This window comes from Eretmochelys imbricata, chromosome 9 (assembly GCF_965152235.1).
Source record: "Eretmochelys imbricata isolate rEreImb1 chromosome 9, rEreImb1.hap1, whole genome shotgun sequence".
NCBI lineage: Eukaryota > Metazoa > Chordata > Testudines > Cheloniidae > Eretmochelys > Eretmochelys imbricata.
This window is the reverse complement of record NC_135580.1, coordinates 101,160,936-101,176,481: the sequence shown is the minus strand read 5'-3', so window position 1 is coordinate 101,176,481 and position 15,546 is coordinate 101,160,936. Positions and strand designations below refer to the sequence as shown.

The 15,546-nt window shown below is 45.2% G+C and overlaps 1 protein-coding gene across 3 annotated transcripts in view; it reads left to right on the top strand.

The window, feature by feature from the left end:
* HTR2C (5-hydroxytryptamine receptor 2C) overlaps positions 1–15,546 on the top strand; it is a 189,010-nt gene that overhangs the window by 169,521 nt on the left and 3,943 nt on the right. For 2 of the 3 annotated variants that reach the window (XM_077827098.1, XM_077827097.1), the window contains exon 4: positions 2,653–2,853. The exons of the other annotated variant lie outside the window; for it this stretch is intronic. In XM_077827098.1, the coding sequence (XP_077683224.1) occupies positions 2,653–2,853 (201 nt within the window). The remainder of the gene's footprint in view (positions 1–2,652; positions 2,854–15,546) is intronic. 3 annotated transcript variants of the gene reach the window in all.

The window sequence follows — 15,546 nt, the reverse complement described above, 5'->3', positions numbered from 1 at the left end:
AGCTGCTGGCAAGGGCTTGGGGCTTACATTGATCTACTGTACCACATGAAGGGGATCAGAGTCTCTCTTCCCAGCACTGTGTAAGCCACCTCCCGGCATTAATGGGTATTCAGAATATGATCATTAAAGATCCAGCAAATCTGAACTGCACTCTGCTAAAGCTTTGAACTCAATTCGGGTTGATCGCAGCGACGTCCCAAGCGTGAGACTTACCATTTGATCTATGGCAAAGGTGCTTAAGCCTCTTATGAACTGGGTTAGTCATAAGTTAATCGTGTTCCATTTCATTTGATTTTATATCACACAGACACCTTCAACCAACGCTTTTCAGCAGCAAGGGCTTTTCCCTCATCTCCTCTTAGAAAGGTCTCTAGGATACGTCTACACTGGAATAAAAGATCCACAGCGTGGCTTGGGCTCTTGGGGCTCGGGCTGCGGGGCTAAAAATTGATGTGTAGACATTCGGGCTGGAGCTCTGGGACCCTCCCCTCCTGTGGGGTCCCAGCCTGAGCCTAAACATCTACACAGCAATTTCACAGCTCGGCAGCTCGAGTCAGCTGACCCGGGCCAGCCACGGGCGTTTACTCGCTGTATAGCCAAACCCTGAGTGCTTGCTCCTTGAAAGTCATTACCCACTGCTTCCTGCTTGTTCGAAAAGAAGCCAGATGAGTGGATGCAACTGAGCAGACTCAGGGTGGCCTATCTGCCCGCCCTGCGGCGGAGCAACATGTTGTCGTGCAGCCAAGATCTTCCCTGGGGTGAGAATGAACACAGGCCTCTGATCCCCAGGGAAAAGCGGACACACGACCAATTACAAACACTAGACGGGAAAGATAAATGTGTGCACTGTCGGCGCACCCCCTACTGTTTGTTTCATGGAGTGGTGTCTGAACCAAAAGTGGTGTGGGTCTCCCTAGGGATGGGAAACAGGCATACAATGAGCTGAGCGAGGACAGTGGTGGTCTCCAGAAAGACGGGCGGTTATATCAATCAGAGCCTTTGGCCTAGGTTAGGTCCCAGTGAATGATACCACAAGTACATGGAACGTTATATTAACGGGGCTAGTATCCAGCGAGGAGGAGGAGGGTTGGCCTGGAGTCAGGTTTCCTGAGTTCTGTCCCAGCTTAGTCACCAATTTAGGCTCTGATTCAGGATTGTACTTAAGCATCTGAGAAATTTCACTTACTTCAATGGGGCTACGCATACATGCTGAAAATTAGACATGTGCTTAAGTAACTCCCAGAATTGGAGCCTCACTGCATGGCTTTTGTCCAGCTACTCAGCTAGTCTGTCCCTCAGTTCTCCCACTTGTACAATGGGGCTAATGTATCTTTTTTCCCTCTGACACGTTCTCTTGGTAGTTGTTCCTGATCTTCACTTTGCCAATTTTAAAGCATTTAATTTGGTTCAATTCATTTCAGATTCCATTAAGTATGAGGAACCTCCAGGCTCTGTTCTGCTTCGTTACCCATTTAAAAAAGGTTTCAGTGAGGTTCTGACCAACCTTCCTGGTTTTCCATTAATGGGAGGCCGTGGGGTAGGTAGGATGTAGCATCACTCTTAATGAAGAGTTGATTCTATAGCTGATATATTTAATCCTCCCTGGCTGAGATATAGAACAGGCCGGTGTGCAAATTGCCTGAAATATCAGTGTTCTGAATAATGAACAACTTGCTATTAAGGTATTCCTCCATCATTATTCAAATCTTATTAGTCACCTCTCATGTTTGCAGCTGCTGTAGACACTATTGATTAAATTGTTTTGATAGGTGAGATGAAAGCACAGAGGTTGGCAGGACGTGTCATTGATCTGTTACAATCCATTCTGGGCATTAACACATGCAGAGTATCCTACAAAAATCAATTTCTCCCAGCCTTGATTTAAATAGCAATGCCCTCTAAGGATCCTTCTGGGGCAGGTTTATTCTCAGCCTGTACTTCACTACTTAGTGAACTGATTAATAGCTTAGACACTCCTATTAGCCCTGTGCCAACAGCAGTCAGACGAACCTATCTGCTCAGTTCAGGTTGCTAGTGTATTCACTTTTGTAAATCATAATACTTAGCACTTTACAGCTTCAAACCCCTCAGCAAACGCCCCGCTGTAAGGCAGGTAAGTATTATTCAGGTACTGCAACAGCCCAAGCTGGGAAGCACGTTTAAAGCTGAATTCAGCACTAGCGTTACCAGTCAGCTTATGGAAAAGCTACCTTACACCCTTTGAAGAGAAAGCTTGAAGGAAATATGTATTGGTACGAGTCCCAGTTGGGAGTGGCACTCTCTGGTCTCAAGCGGAGTGAAGAGCCATTAGGTTTATGAAAGACCAGGGGAATGTGGAATTAAGCTGGGGACCCAAAGGCATTCCTGACTCAACAGTTCAGCATGGTCAGGATTCTGTTGCGTTTAATGAATAATAATGTAAGTCACAGAAAATATATAACTGGGAAATGCTGAGAATTTGCTGGACATCTTGAGCTAGGGACTGAGTAGATGTAGACGTTGGAGGTGGTTTCTCTGTCATCCATGTTCATGCGCCCCTTAAAAGTATGTCATTGGCTTAAAATACCAAACCAATTTGATTGTAAATGATGACCTAGCTTCCCAAATCATTTTCTTCTCCTTTTCCTTTCATTTCTCTTCTCTGTGTTTCAGATTCTGCTTGGCCTTTGCCTAAACAGTTGTGTCCTGTATGGATTTCCCTAGATGTGCTCTTTTCAACTGCATCTATCATGCATCTCTGTGCCATCTCTCTTGATCGGTATGTAGCAATACGCAATCCCATTGAGCACAGCCGCTTCAATTCCCGCACCAAGGCTATTATGAAAATTGCTGCAGTTTGGACCATATCGATAGGTAAGCAATGTGGCTCACGCTCCCACTGTGTCTTTTTGAGTAACTAACTTGGTTACACCTCTTTTCAATTAGGATTTTTAAGAGGTTGCACATTTACCTGGGCTGCATGAGTAAATGTAATGAATGGGAAGTAGAAATCTTTTGTTCTGATTGGCTAGTGACCATACTAAGCAATGCTATCTGAGAACAGCACTGCTTTTGATGGTCAAGCATCACTGCACCATACGTACCAGTATGCCAGTGAACACCATAAACAGACATAACACAAACAAAAGGGGCTATAAAACCCAAAGAAAGCAGATGAGGAAGGAAAAGGACATTAAAGAATCTGAAAGTAAAACCGCCCACTACAAAGAGAGGACCCCCTTCAGTAAAAGAAACCCCCTGATACAATAAGGAGGAAACAATAGCAAGGTGAGTGCCCAATGGCAGGAGTTCAGATTCCAAGTGGAGGGGGGTTAGTTTTGGGAAGAAATATTAAAAAGTTTCAGTGTTTTGTAGGAAAGAGGAATTTGTGGCAAGGAGAATTGTAGGACGTTTTCTCTACTCTGCTATATTGTCTTGCTCATATAAACAGCAATTGGGGCAAGATTCCAAATGTGCCTGGAAATCCTTTCTCCCTGCCCACCCCACGTTACACCCATAATGTGCTTGTGTCTTTAAGCTGTGTGCTGCCAGAAAAACGTATACTGTATCTTGGTTCTTGAACTCCTCCAAGGTCTCACTTATCAGGTACCCCTCTACAATGAGCTGTCCTTCACTCGAATGAAGATGACGACATACAATGCTGTGGAGGCCACTTTGTAAGTGCTGGCCATGGATCTACAGATAATGATGTTGCATGTTTGAATTTATAATTTATAATAATGATTCAAGGTTGTCAAATAACAGGCTCAAATGGAATTATTTAATCAAAGATTATCAGTCAAAGATTACTACCACATTATAGAGAAAGAAAATATACATTACCACTCTTTATGTAGGGTGAAGAGCTGGCCCATTTCCTTCTTCTGTAGTTGGTGGGATGCTGACAGGTTTCATTCACAGTGTAATTCCCCAAACCTCTTGCCTTTGATAGGGTGAGACACAAAGCAGTTCCTTTTTGAAGGGAAAAATTACTTTCTCGAGATGTGTACTGTTTTCAGTATCTTATTTTACCTCATTACTTATGGAATTTCTTTCTGGTGTCTGCCAGCTCCCTGTTCTCACTCAGTGGCTGTATGCCAGAGTCGTGTCACATCTTTCCAGTTGATTTTAGTACAGAAAAGCGTCTCACTTGCAGTTGTATGTAGAACATGAGCAGGATGCAGAAAAGCTCTAAATACATTATGTTGTCCTGCTGCTGCGAGGTGGGAAAAAGCACAAACAAGGGAATATTATTCAAAAAGAACTTGCCTGTTGGAATCCTGAAGTGGATTTACACACTGCTGCAAGAATACACTGAGCTTTTCAATTCTCAAAATTTGAGGCCTGATCATGTCCTTGTATAGGTCAATGAAGTTTTCCCCCTCAGTAAGGACTGAGACAAAATTGAAAGAGAACTTCAGGATTTGAGCCAATGTTAGGATCCCAAAACTCAGTGTACTACAGACTTTCACATCAGCAATGTTATTTTGTGTTAGACCAATACTCCCTTAAATCCAACTTCACACTCACTGCACTTATTGTCTTTTGTCCTGATCACACTGAATGATAATAGAAATGCAGTTTGAGTTTTCTTGTTTGTTACCTTACTTATTGGCGCCAACAGAGCTGTTTGTGAGAGTGAGCATGACCCCCAGCAGTGTGGGTTTGTGGGAATTCTCCCGGCGGCCCTGTTCTCCATTACGTCAAAGCTACTCAGATGTAGTGGACACTGGCAGCCACAGGAGGCCAGTTGCAGCTCCCTGATCCTGTAGTGAAACAGCAGGCCTTCTTGCTGTGGAAGATCATCCAGCCTCTTGGTAGGTATGAGTTTTTCTGTTTCTCTAGCTTCACTAACCCAGCATATTAATAATAGCAACAAAACTACAAGTCACCCATTTGCTCTATTCCAGTTAAGACTCAGTGCTGTTCTTCTTTATCCATCCCTCATTCCAGTTTCGGAAGAAGCTTGGTTAAACAGCTTGCCTTGCTGGCAATCTCTCAACCTGCCTGTTCGCGCAACACCATTTCAGGCTGGCATAAGGACAACTGAGGTCTCTTGCACTGCATGAGAACAAAGTAATTGGCACCTCCTGCAAACATTCTGCATAGCAGGTAGCAGCTGTGACTTCTCTTTGGCATCCTGACATTATGTCTTAATGAGCCGCAGACCTCCACATGTCTTGTTGATGTAGTATTAATTGTGAACATCATGGTTTTTTACCATTTCAAGATGATCCCTTGCCAAGCAAAGCTTCTGTGGATTGAAAACGTAACAAATAACTAAAGAAAAACAAAACACAGTCAAGTGTATAGTCAAATATGGCTGTGGTGTGACATGGACTATGTTAAAACAAGATCAGTCTCCGTGATTCACACACTATGTTATGCTTTAGGCTTTAGATCGGTGTCCTGTTCATCTATGCAATAAAGCATTCACCGTTAAAAAAGATTTCATACCCACATTTAACTGTCTTGGTGTTGCATCTTTTTTATCACTGAGATTTATTTATAGCAATATGAAAAATTACATCTAAAGGAACAGGTAAAAGTACATGCTTATCTCACCTTAAGCGACATTCCACTGTATTTTATAATTGTCTCCTCTTGAGGGCCTGAGCCTTCCATCCTTACTCATGCTGAGTAGAACTTTACTCTGCAAGTTGTTCCAATGAAGTCATCTTGTAGGCCTCTAGGTAGCACATCAAAGCCCTATTGATCTCAGTAGGATTAATCATGGAATAGGGTCCTACTCGATCTGGGTAACACTGGCAGAATGGGGCCCCAAAGGTTAAAGGCAATTGTATTCTTTATTCAGAAGTTTTCCAGCTCATAAGACCAGGTTACACATAAAAGTAAAGGGCAGGCTAGTTGAACTTCATATATTTGCCCTTCATATTTTCACGTTTCATGCTTTTAGAGTAAGTTCGTGTTACTTGGGGATTTGCTTTGAATTTATGCCATGAAGTGTCTTTAATAACTTTCTCAGGAAGGAATTCTTTATGGTAGGGATGGCTGGATCATGGAAACAGCTCATATGGACGCTTCATGCCCTGCAGAGTCCTAGTTACTCCTCTGGGATGCTGCACACACATGAATCTGTTTTCATACTTGAGCCCTAAGTTCGCAAACAGAGCTGAGGACACGTTACAAGGAAAAAATCTGGCAAAAATATGGCTAACGAGCAGGATGACAGATGGGAAGTCTAAATGTGTTACTGGGCCTTTACCCAACCCTTTTAATCAGGGTAGGCTGTTCCTGGATATGGCTCATGATTTGGAGACAAGAGGGTCATTAACAAACACCAGAGCTGTCAGTATCAAAGCAAGGGCTAAACAGGTACATTTCACCTCATCGAAAGCAGAAAATCTCCTGCACAATGCTGCCTGGAAATGCTCCTTCTGTGGGAGGCATAACCCTAGTATTACTGACAAAGTGAAGTGACTGCATATTAATGAAAGCTCGTACAGGGTGCTCGCACACACCCCAGATCTGGGGGAAAGCAGTACTGTTATTTCTGTCGTGAGAATGATTATGGACAAGAAGCATCTGTTTGACCCTCACTGTGGCCAAAAGTCTTTGCTCAGCTTCCCATGCCGGGTGAGAGCTGTTGTGTTAATTTAGATGGAATAAATGGGCCAAAGGTGTTTACGTCACCCAGTCGCTTTCCAACATTAAACAGTGTTAAATGAGGTTTGGCACGCAGAGAGCTCAGCCTGCTTAGCACCACGGCAAACACACCATTACAAATCCTTTCAAGCTTTTATTACAGATACAGAAAAGAAGAAAATACTGTGAAAGCCTTTGAAACGTAAAGCATTGAATGAGGCTTTCCTTTCCACACCACCCTTCATTTCCTTACCCTTTAACTGAGGAGAGCTCTGGCAAGGAACCCCCACTCCTTGTCCAACAGGCTCTTTGATGGTGATAGCTGTCCTAGAATCATAGAATATCAGGGTTGGAAGGGACCCCAGGAGGTCATCTAGTCCAACCCCCTGCTCGAAGCAGGACCAATTCCCAGTTAAATCATCCCAGCCAGGGCTTTGTCAAGCCTGACCTTAAAAACCTCTAAGGACGGAGATTCTACCACCTCCCTAGGTAACGCATTCCAGTGTTTCACCACCCTCCTAGTGAAAAAGTTTTTCCTAATATCCAATCTAAACCTCCCCCACTGCAACTTGAGACCATTACTCCTCGTTCTGTCATCTGCCACCACTGAGAACAGTCTAGCTCCATCCTCTTTGGAACCCCCTTTCAGGTTCAGGTCCTGTTGGGAGATGAGAAGAAGGTAGTTGAGATTGGCTAGAACTGTTGTTATTAAGTCTCCATTTCATCCCAGGTGATGTTTGGGATTCAGCTTAACTTGGTAGGGGCCCCCCTCTCTGGCCCAGTCTGGTCAGGACATTTCTCAGGCTCAGGCTGACAAGAAGGCTCAGGGTCCCAGGAGGAAGGGCCAGTGGCAGCCAGGATGGTGACTTCCACTCCAGTAGCCTCTGTCTCTTATTCCCTATTTTCCCCTCAAAGTCTCTTTCTGCAAGGGCCCCACAAGGGGGTGACAGGTGGAATAGCCCATCCCCTTGTTATTTTGTTCACCACTTAGGCCTACTTTCCAACACCCCAATTTTGGTTCACTGATTTCCAGACCCACATTTTCTTGTCCATCAAGCCTGATCTTAACATGGTCCTGGAGGCCTTTTTGTTAAGACAAATTTAGTCTGTCTCCCTTTTGTGCCTTTTCCCATTAATATTTGTTATTATCGGTTAGTGTAACATCTCAGGAACTTTCACATACTTTTTACAGTTCAGCTCATAATTAGAGTAAATTTGTAGGCCCAATTAGCACATAATTGACACAAATCGGTGCATCTCCATTGAAGTCATTAGAGCTTTATCGATTTGCACCAGCTGAAAATGTGGCCTCAGGCAGTCTCTTGTCTCCAATATTCTGTAATACTGACTGCTAATGGAGACCTTCATGGGACTTCTGCACATGCAGGACTTGTTCCTCAGCTGCTGTGGATGGGCAAAGCTCCATTGTCTAACGTGAGGCTATGCAGACATATCCCAGCCTAAGATCTGGCCCAAAGATAGCAGACTATTTGAGTCAAGGACTGAAAAGCAGATACAGGTTCAGAATTTCATCCTAAAAGGAGCTCTGCTCTAATACACTGGCCAATTAAAAAAAAGATGTCACCCTCGCCATGTCTTGATTGTTCATTAAATCCTCTCACAGACCCGCTCCTTAATGATAGCCACTTGTCTTCAGCTGACTGGCACCCAGTGACCCAGGAATGCTAACGAGACAGGAAATCTTGTGTCTGCAGAAACCCAAAGTAAGATGTAATTCATGAAAATAACAAACGTGGTGCACAGACAAGAGGTGACAGTGACATGAAAGCGGATTGATGTGCTCCTCAGCCTGAAATGACGGAGCTCTTCTTTGGGGCCCTAAGAGATCATGGAGGAGGCATCAGCACTGCCAGGTGTCTCTGACACTATGTTACTCTCCACTTTTGCTTGGGGAGTAGGGGTGGGCTTGCGGTTGTCATACTGGGGTGGGCCTCAGGAGATCAGGGTTCAATTCCTGCATTGGTTACAGATCCCTTGTGTGACCTTGCGTAAGTGGTTTATTTCTGTGCCTTAGTTCCCTATCTGTGAAAAACAGATATTACCTTTCTCCCAGCCTTTGTCTCTCTTATCTGTTATTGCTCTGCTACAGTTAGGGTCAAGACAGGCTTTCTGTTTAAAGCTTGACTCTTCTAAGTGCTCTGAAGTCCGCACAGTTACTTAGATAGTCTTGAAAGTTTGTGCGCCTCTTGGAGGTGCAGGGTTTGGTCAGTGATCCAAATTTGGGGCTGTTTCAACAGGGGGTTCCTGAGATCTTGCCCCCCCCCCCCCGAAAAACCCAGATTTCTGAAAAGTTGACCTTTTAGAAATGCATTTTTGCATACAGCTAGAGATCAAAGCAGGGCTGAGATCACCAAACCAGGGTCTCAAAAGAATGAGAGTCACCCCAGCAGAGCCCATGCCACCCACTAGCCTTTGGGGGAAATCAGATTGCAACGTTATTTGAAGAAGAGTTTACTCCTCCGTAGGCACACTAGCAAGAATTTCTGGGGCTCACGGACCTCCTGGATTACACAGTGCATATGCAGAGAGAGAGACCACACGTGTTGAAAAGCAGCTAAAATTCACAGTTGTGCAGCTCTGAGAGACTGTTCTGGTCATTGAATTTGAGTCCCACACAGGCACTGTGAGTTCATATCCCACCCAGAGCAGAAATCTAAACGTCGACAAGGGAGGTGTGTTGCTCCAATCTACCTCTGTCCAAGGAGGTACTTTAGTTTGGAGAAATGGGGTCCGAAAACAGCAGACTATTCAGAAGGCACTGAAAGGATTTTTAAAAAGAAAATAAATTACACATGCCAATGCTAGCTGGAGTGGAGATGATTGGTGGTGGAAGTCTGGAGAGGGGTTGGGGGTAGTGCAGGGAGAGGGAGAAGCAGGGATGGGTGGTAAGAGAGGTTTGGGGAGCCAGCTGGGGGAATGGGGAACACAGGGCAGGGAGACATGAGGGGGCTGAGGGAAATAGGGGTAGAGGCACCAGTCAGCTCTACGTTCCCCTCCCACATATGTGCCATGATCTGGGGGCCCCCAGCTCATCTATGGGGGTTGAAATCCCCTACTCCTTGACCTCTCTTACTTGAGCTGGGACATGGGGCGGGCTTGTCAATCTCCCTACCCCACCCCCAACCCACGTGTAGAGGATCTGGGTGAGCAGTGCAGAATGGGCATGCTCGTGGCATATCGCAGGCTCTCCAGCTCTGGGGAGGGAGGACGGGAACACGCACTGACACTGAACGGCGCGGACTGCGGTTTCAGGCTGTGTTCATCTCCCTCTCATTCAGCTGGGATTATCCCCACTTCAGCCCTCGCTGAGTGTGCTTTGGGGAAGGAGAGATGGGAGGGGCCAAGCAGCACAGAGAATACAGCTCCTTTTCAGAAACGTGGGGTGGCTCTAAGAAGAGTCTTTGGGTTCTCTCGTCATGCCTGGGGGGATAGCTGGGTTTCAAGGCTGGGTCCAGTTGGAAACCTGGGTACACTGCCACATAGGCGCATCCAGGACACATCCCTGCCCTCCCCCCCCCCCCCCCGCAACATGGGGTGGGGAGAAGACTGGACAAAACTGTACGGTGGGGCCAGCTGGGAGGATGGCCAGACTGGGAGGGACAAGGCTGGTTGGTGGGGCTGTGTGGAGGAGACGCGTATAGGGCCAGGATCAGTAGGCCGCTCCACTTCCATGCTAGCTACCACTGCTACAATGACCACTAGCTCCAACCAACACGTTTTCTTTCACTTCAAAACACGAGGAAATTAAATGGCAAAAAAAACTTAGTTAGTGCTCATAGATTCCAAGGCCACAAGGGACCATTGTGATCATCTAGTTTGAGCTCCTGTATAGCACAGGGCAGAGATCTGCCTCCAGATCATTATTCCTGGAACAGATCTTTTCAAAGAATACCCAATCCAAAATTGCTTTTGACTCAGCTGGGTTTTGTTGTCTGCTCACAGTGAGAGACTTTGTCACATTTTCAATGGTAGATGTACATTTGGGCATTTTTTACAAGACTATCTTTGGATCAAATAATAAAATATTTGACAAAGATGTGTTGGAGGTCACTTGTGCTGTTGTTTTATAAATTGAGACTATGCTGTGAGGAGTGCCTGGCCTCTCTGACCACTACGGCATCAGCAACATTCAGAGAATTGAGCTGCTGGCTTGAGAACACCTTAAAAGATGACAAGAAACAGGCATTAAGACAACAACTGTAATAGAATTTGTTGTCCAAAGGGTCTTGCTCTGTCTCCCTTTCCTCTTGCTCTCCCTGTGCCAAAGGGAAGATGCAAAAATCTGAAAGCAGGGGGTGCAGGAAGACTATCCCACTGGTCTTTCCACTGTGTGCCGCTCTGAAATGAGACTTCCCACTCAGAGGCCACTTGGCTAATGATGCATTGAGCACCCCAGTAGTGGGTTGGTTGGAAATCGTTGTGACCTGTTGCATGCCAGTCAGCTCCAGGAAAGGAAAAGGCTGCCTTGAAGTCTACTACATAATAGTTATTTTTTTGCATTGCTATAGTGCCTTTCGGACCCAATCATGGACCCAGCACCCCATTGTGCTAAGCACTGTATAAACACAGAACAAAAAGACGGACCCTCCCTTGAAGGGCTACAAAGGGTTCTTAGTAAACTTGTACATTTTGCCAGATTTGGGGAGAATGCTGTGTTACGAGTGTACCTTTAGGAAAATTGCTGTCAAGTAGGTCAGACTAGGGTCACTGGAGTTAGCTGGAAAAGGCTCCACAGAATTAAGACCATCCCTTTGTAAGCTCAGCACATTGAATCAGACCGACTGTCCTTCAGTAAGGATGTCCGCTGATTCTACTCTGGATCATAGGTGAAAGGCTCAGAAGAAGGTTCTGTGGCTATTGTCTGACAGACCAACTGACTGGGGAGTGAAAGAATTGAGCTGGCATAAGCATAACCAGCTGTAGACCTCTCTCATCTTGGCTAGTTTGGGACTCAACATCATTACATTCCTGGTAGTAAGCTGTGCTTTCCTTCTCCAATAATGTCTCTCTTTAGTTGTTATCCAGTGAATACCGTAATGCAAACAGTTAAAGTACATTAAGTCACACGAGTCATGTGAAAATCAGTGTAATTTATAAAGCACTTGCAGGGGGAAGTAATCTGCTCCTGGTCTATACATGCAGCAGATTGGCTCCCTCTGCAGTAGGTAGCCTGCCAAGGGGTGGAGTCAGGGCCCTGCCCAGCTGTGCAGGTTGGGGAGTAGCAACCTCCTATGGCTTCTCTCCTCTGTCTGTGATGGGCAAGGCAGGGAGACGACTCAGGACAAGTCCCAGTCTTGCCCTCATAAGTTCTGTTTCTGCGGTCACAGCTTAGCTAAGTAACACATGGTTTCCATATGTGTTCTGCTGGCCATGCCATGGATGGGGGAGAGAAAGGTAGCCAAAGACAGCCCTCAGATTGCAAAGATGGGTGATGGAGAGGATGGCTGTGGTCAGGAGAAAGGGAGGATGTCACTTAGCCACTCCCGGAAAGTGAGTCCTGAGTAAGGAGCAGATTTAGAGGTGGCCCCTGACTGTGCTACAGAACAGGCGTTACAAGAGTGGCCCATCTAGGTGCCCTCGAAAATATGCCTCTGGCCCTCATCCTGATCTCAGTCCTTGGGTTGTGAATAAGGAATAGCTCCAGTCAAGCACTGGTACACGAAGACTGAATGAGATCAGAATTGTGCCTGACAATGCAGGGCTAGCTGGTCTAACCACCATCCAGGAGCTGGATGTTTCTCCCAAGGAGACAACCGAGTAGCTCAGATGGTACCACAGGCTGGAGGGAGGACTGTTTGGGGATGAAGACTCTTACAGCCCGAAAGAGGTTATCTGTGAATAATGGGGCAATGTTTGGGATACAGGGTGTTTCTTAACTGAACGGTTGCACCCACTCCCTAATAGAAACCTGCTGTCCTATCATTCCGTAACACACTCCTAGAGACTAGCCAAGTGCACTCCCATATCAGAGATCCGATGGCGAGCGTTCTCCTGCCTACTCGCATCCACAGCATCCGTGAGTCAAAGGATCTGCCTCTGCTACACAGTAAAAGTGCTGCAGTACTGGGGCTTGAGACAGACGGGGAGAGAGGAGCACCCCTGCAAAACCTCGAAACCAGGACAGCAAGGTTTGATTAAGCAAGGAATTTATGCAGAAATATTTGCATATTTTAGTCAACTTCTAAAGATCTCTTTGCTGTCAGTCTTTGGAAAGCTCCGATGTTCTCCATGCTGCAGTTGTCGTGTTCATTGCGCTTTTCTAACCTTTCTTCTTCAAGGGCAATGAATAAGTGCCCTCCTAGAAATTGGAATCTGTCATAATCCCAAGCTTTCTGAATCATCCGCCATCTCTGACCACTGCAGAGTATCAAGAGAGCGCATGTGAAATGGATTAAGAACCGGCTAACGGACAGATTTCAAAAAGTTGTCGTCCATGAGGAATCATCCTCAAATGGGGGTGTTTCTAGTGGGGTTCTGCAGGGATCAGTACTAGGCCTGACGCTATTCAACATTTTCAGCAGTAATCTGGAATGAAATATGAAATAAAATGTTCGGATGAAACAGAAACTGGCGGAGTTGTGGTAAACAATGATGAGGACAGGGCAGTCAGTCAGAGCAATCTGGATCGCTTGGCAAGCGGGGCCCACTCATACACAGTGTGTTTTAATATAGCCCCGTGCAAAGTTCTGCATCTAGGAACAAAGAACTCAGGCCATCCCTCGGAACGAGGGACTGTATCCTGGACAGCAGGGACTCTGGGATGGATGATGGGGTCATAGTGGACTGAACATGAGTTCCCAGGGTGATGCTGGGGGTGGGTTGTATACAGAGGGGAATAGGGAGTCACAGCAGGGAGGTGATTTTACCTCTGTTCATGGCACTGGTGAGACCGATCCTGGAACACTGAGTCCAGGTCCGGTGCCCACATCTGAAAAAGGATGTTGAAAAACTGAAGAGGGAGCAGAAAAGAATCACAAAAGTGATTCGAGGGCTGGAGAAGATGCCTGACAGTGAGAGACTTAAAGAGCTTAATCTGATTAACCTATCGAAAGGAAGACTGAGAAGTGATGTAAAGTGTGTCGGTATCTTCCTGGGGAGAAGATGCCGGGTACTAAAGGGCTCTTTAGTCTAGCAGAGAAAGGCAGAACACGAACACGTGGCTGGAAGCTGAAGCCAGAGAATTTCAAATTACAAACTGGGAACAACTGTTTAACAATGGTGGTGATTAACCACTGGAACAAACTCCCCAGGGAAGTGGTGGCATCTCCATCTCTTGATACTTTCAGATGAAGACAGGCTCCCTTTCTGGAAGACATGTTTTAATCAGACACTGAGCTCAATACAGGGGTAAGCAGGTGACATTTAATGGCCTGTGTTACACAGGTGGTCAGACTAGATGAGATAATGGTCCCTTCTGGCTTTAAAAATCTGACTCACTTCTGACCCTGGACATCTCAAGCTCTGAAATCAAGTGTGACACTGGCACCAGTTCCTAAGTCATTTCCTTTCCCCTTCTCAGAACAGAGATTTTTCCTTTCCCTGCCGCCAAATGGTTCCTGCAACAACTGGTTTTGCTGCATCACAAAATTAAATATTCACCTTTTATTAAGAAATAGGACTCCGATCAGATGCATCCAGAGTAGAATATACACGTCAGCCATCAGAATTTAGGTATGTTTCAGTTAATTTTCTTAGATGTGAAAGTTACAAACAGTGTTTTTAGAAGTGCAACAGGTCTGCCTGACCCATCCTGTTTGCCAAACAATCAGTTTTCAGGAGACCAGCATTTCCCAAGAAGAATTCTTTAAAACTTTTTTCACAAACATTTTTCACTTGCAGTTATCGATATGAAAATAGGACTGCAGTTGTTATTTTTCCACAGAGCTATCTGCTTTGACTTAAAATATAAATACAGGATATAAATATATTCCTGATTCATGGCAGTGTGACTGAGAAGGGACTTGGGTACCATAATATACAAGAGCATTGCCTATTTATGTGCTCATAATGACACCCTGAATGTTCATCTAATCACTGTGGGCTAAATCCAAACCTGGTGGAACTCCATTGAACTCGGTGAAGTTGCACCATGCTTGAATTTGGCCCCTTGTTATTTTCTGAATACAGTGGGCTTGTTTCTTACTAACAACTTGTAGCAAAAAATCTATTCGGACATGCACTAGCCCAGTTTTATTCCGATATAACTCCATTGATTTCATTTGGATTACTCACGTGTGGAAGGGCTGTCCAGTAATTGTTAAGCAACTGAACCAAGAAGCTAAGAAGTTGTTTTTTAGTAGCAGGGTGTTAAATGGACTTGAGAGGATTAAGGTTTTCATAGTTAAGGTGAGAGAGGAGGCAATTAAATTGGTGAAGACATGAGATGATGAGAGCCTGGATGTGCACTTTGGCAGTCTGCAGAGAGAGAGAGAGAGCTGGATCATGGAGATGTAGCTCAGGACAATGAAGAACAAGCGTTAGGTATGTGAAGCATTTATAGGTGTTGTTGCTTTTCAGCAGAAATTCCCTCACAGTTCTCAGATGTCTTCTTCGGGATCCTGGAAGTCACTTAGCAAAGGCAGGAAAAGAACACCATGCTTAATAGCACATTTAGCTTTCTGCTTTTAGATAAAGATTTTGGACTTCTAAACATGACACACACAAGACAAATTTCAGAGTAGCAGCCGTGTTAGTCTGTATTCTCAAAAAGAAAAGGAGTACTTGTAGCACCTTAGAGACTAACCAATTTATTTGAGCATCCGATGAAGTGAGCTGTAGCTCACGAAAGCTCATGCTCAAATAAATTGGTTAGTCTCTAAGGTGCCACAAGTCCTCCTTTTCTTTTTACACAAGACAAAGGATATGTAATTTATATACAAAGGTCTTGGTATTGCAAAGTGTTCCCCCCCCCTTGATTATAATCACCCAGTAAGATGATAC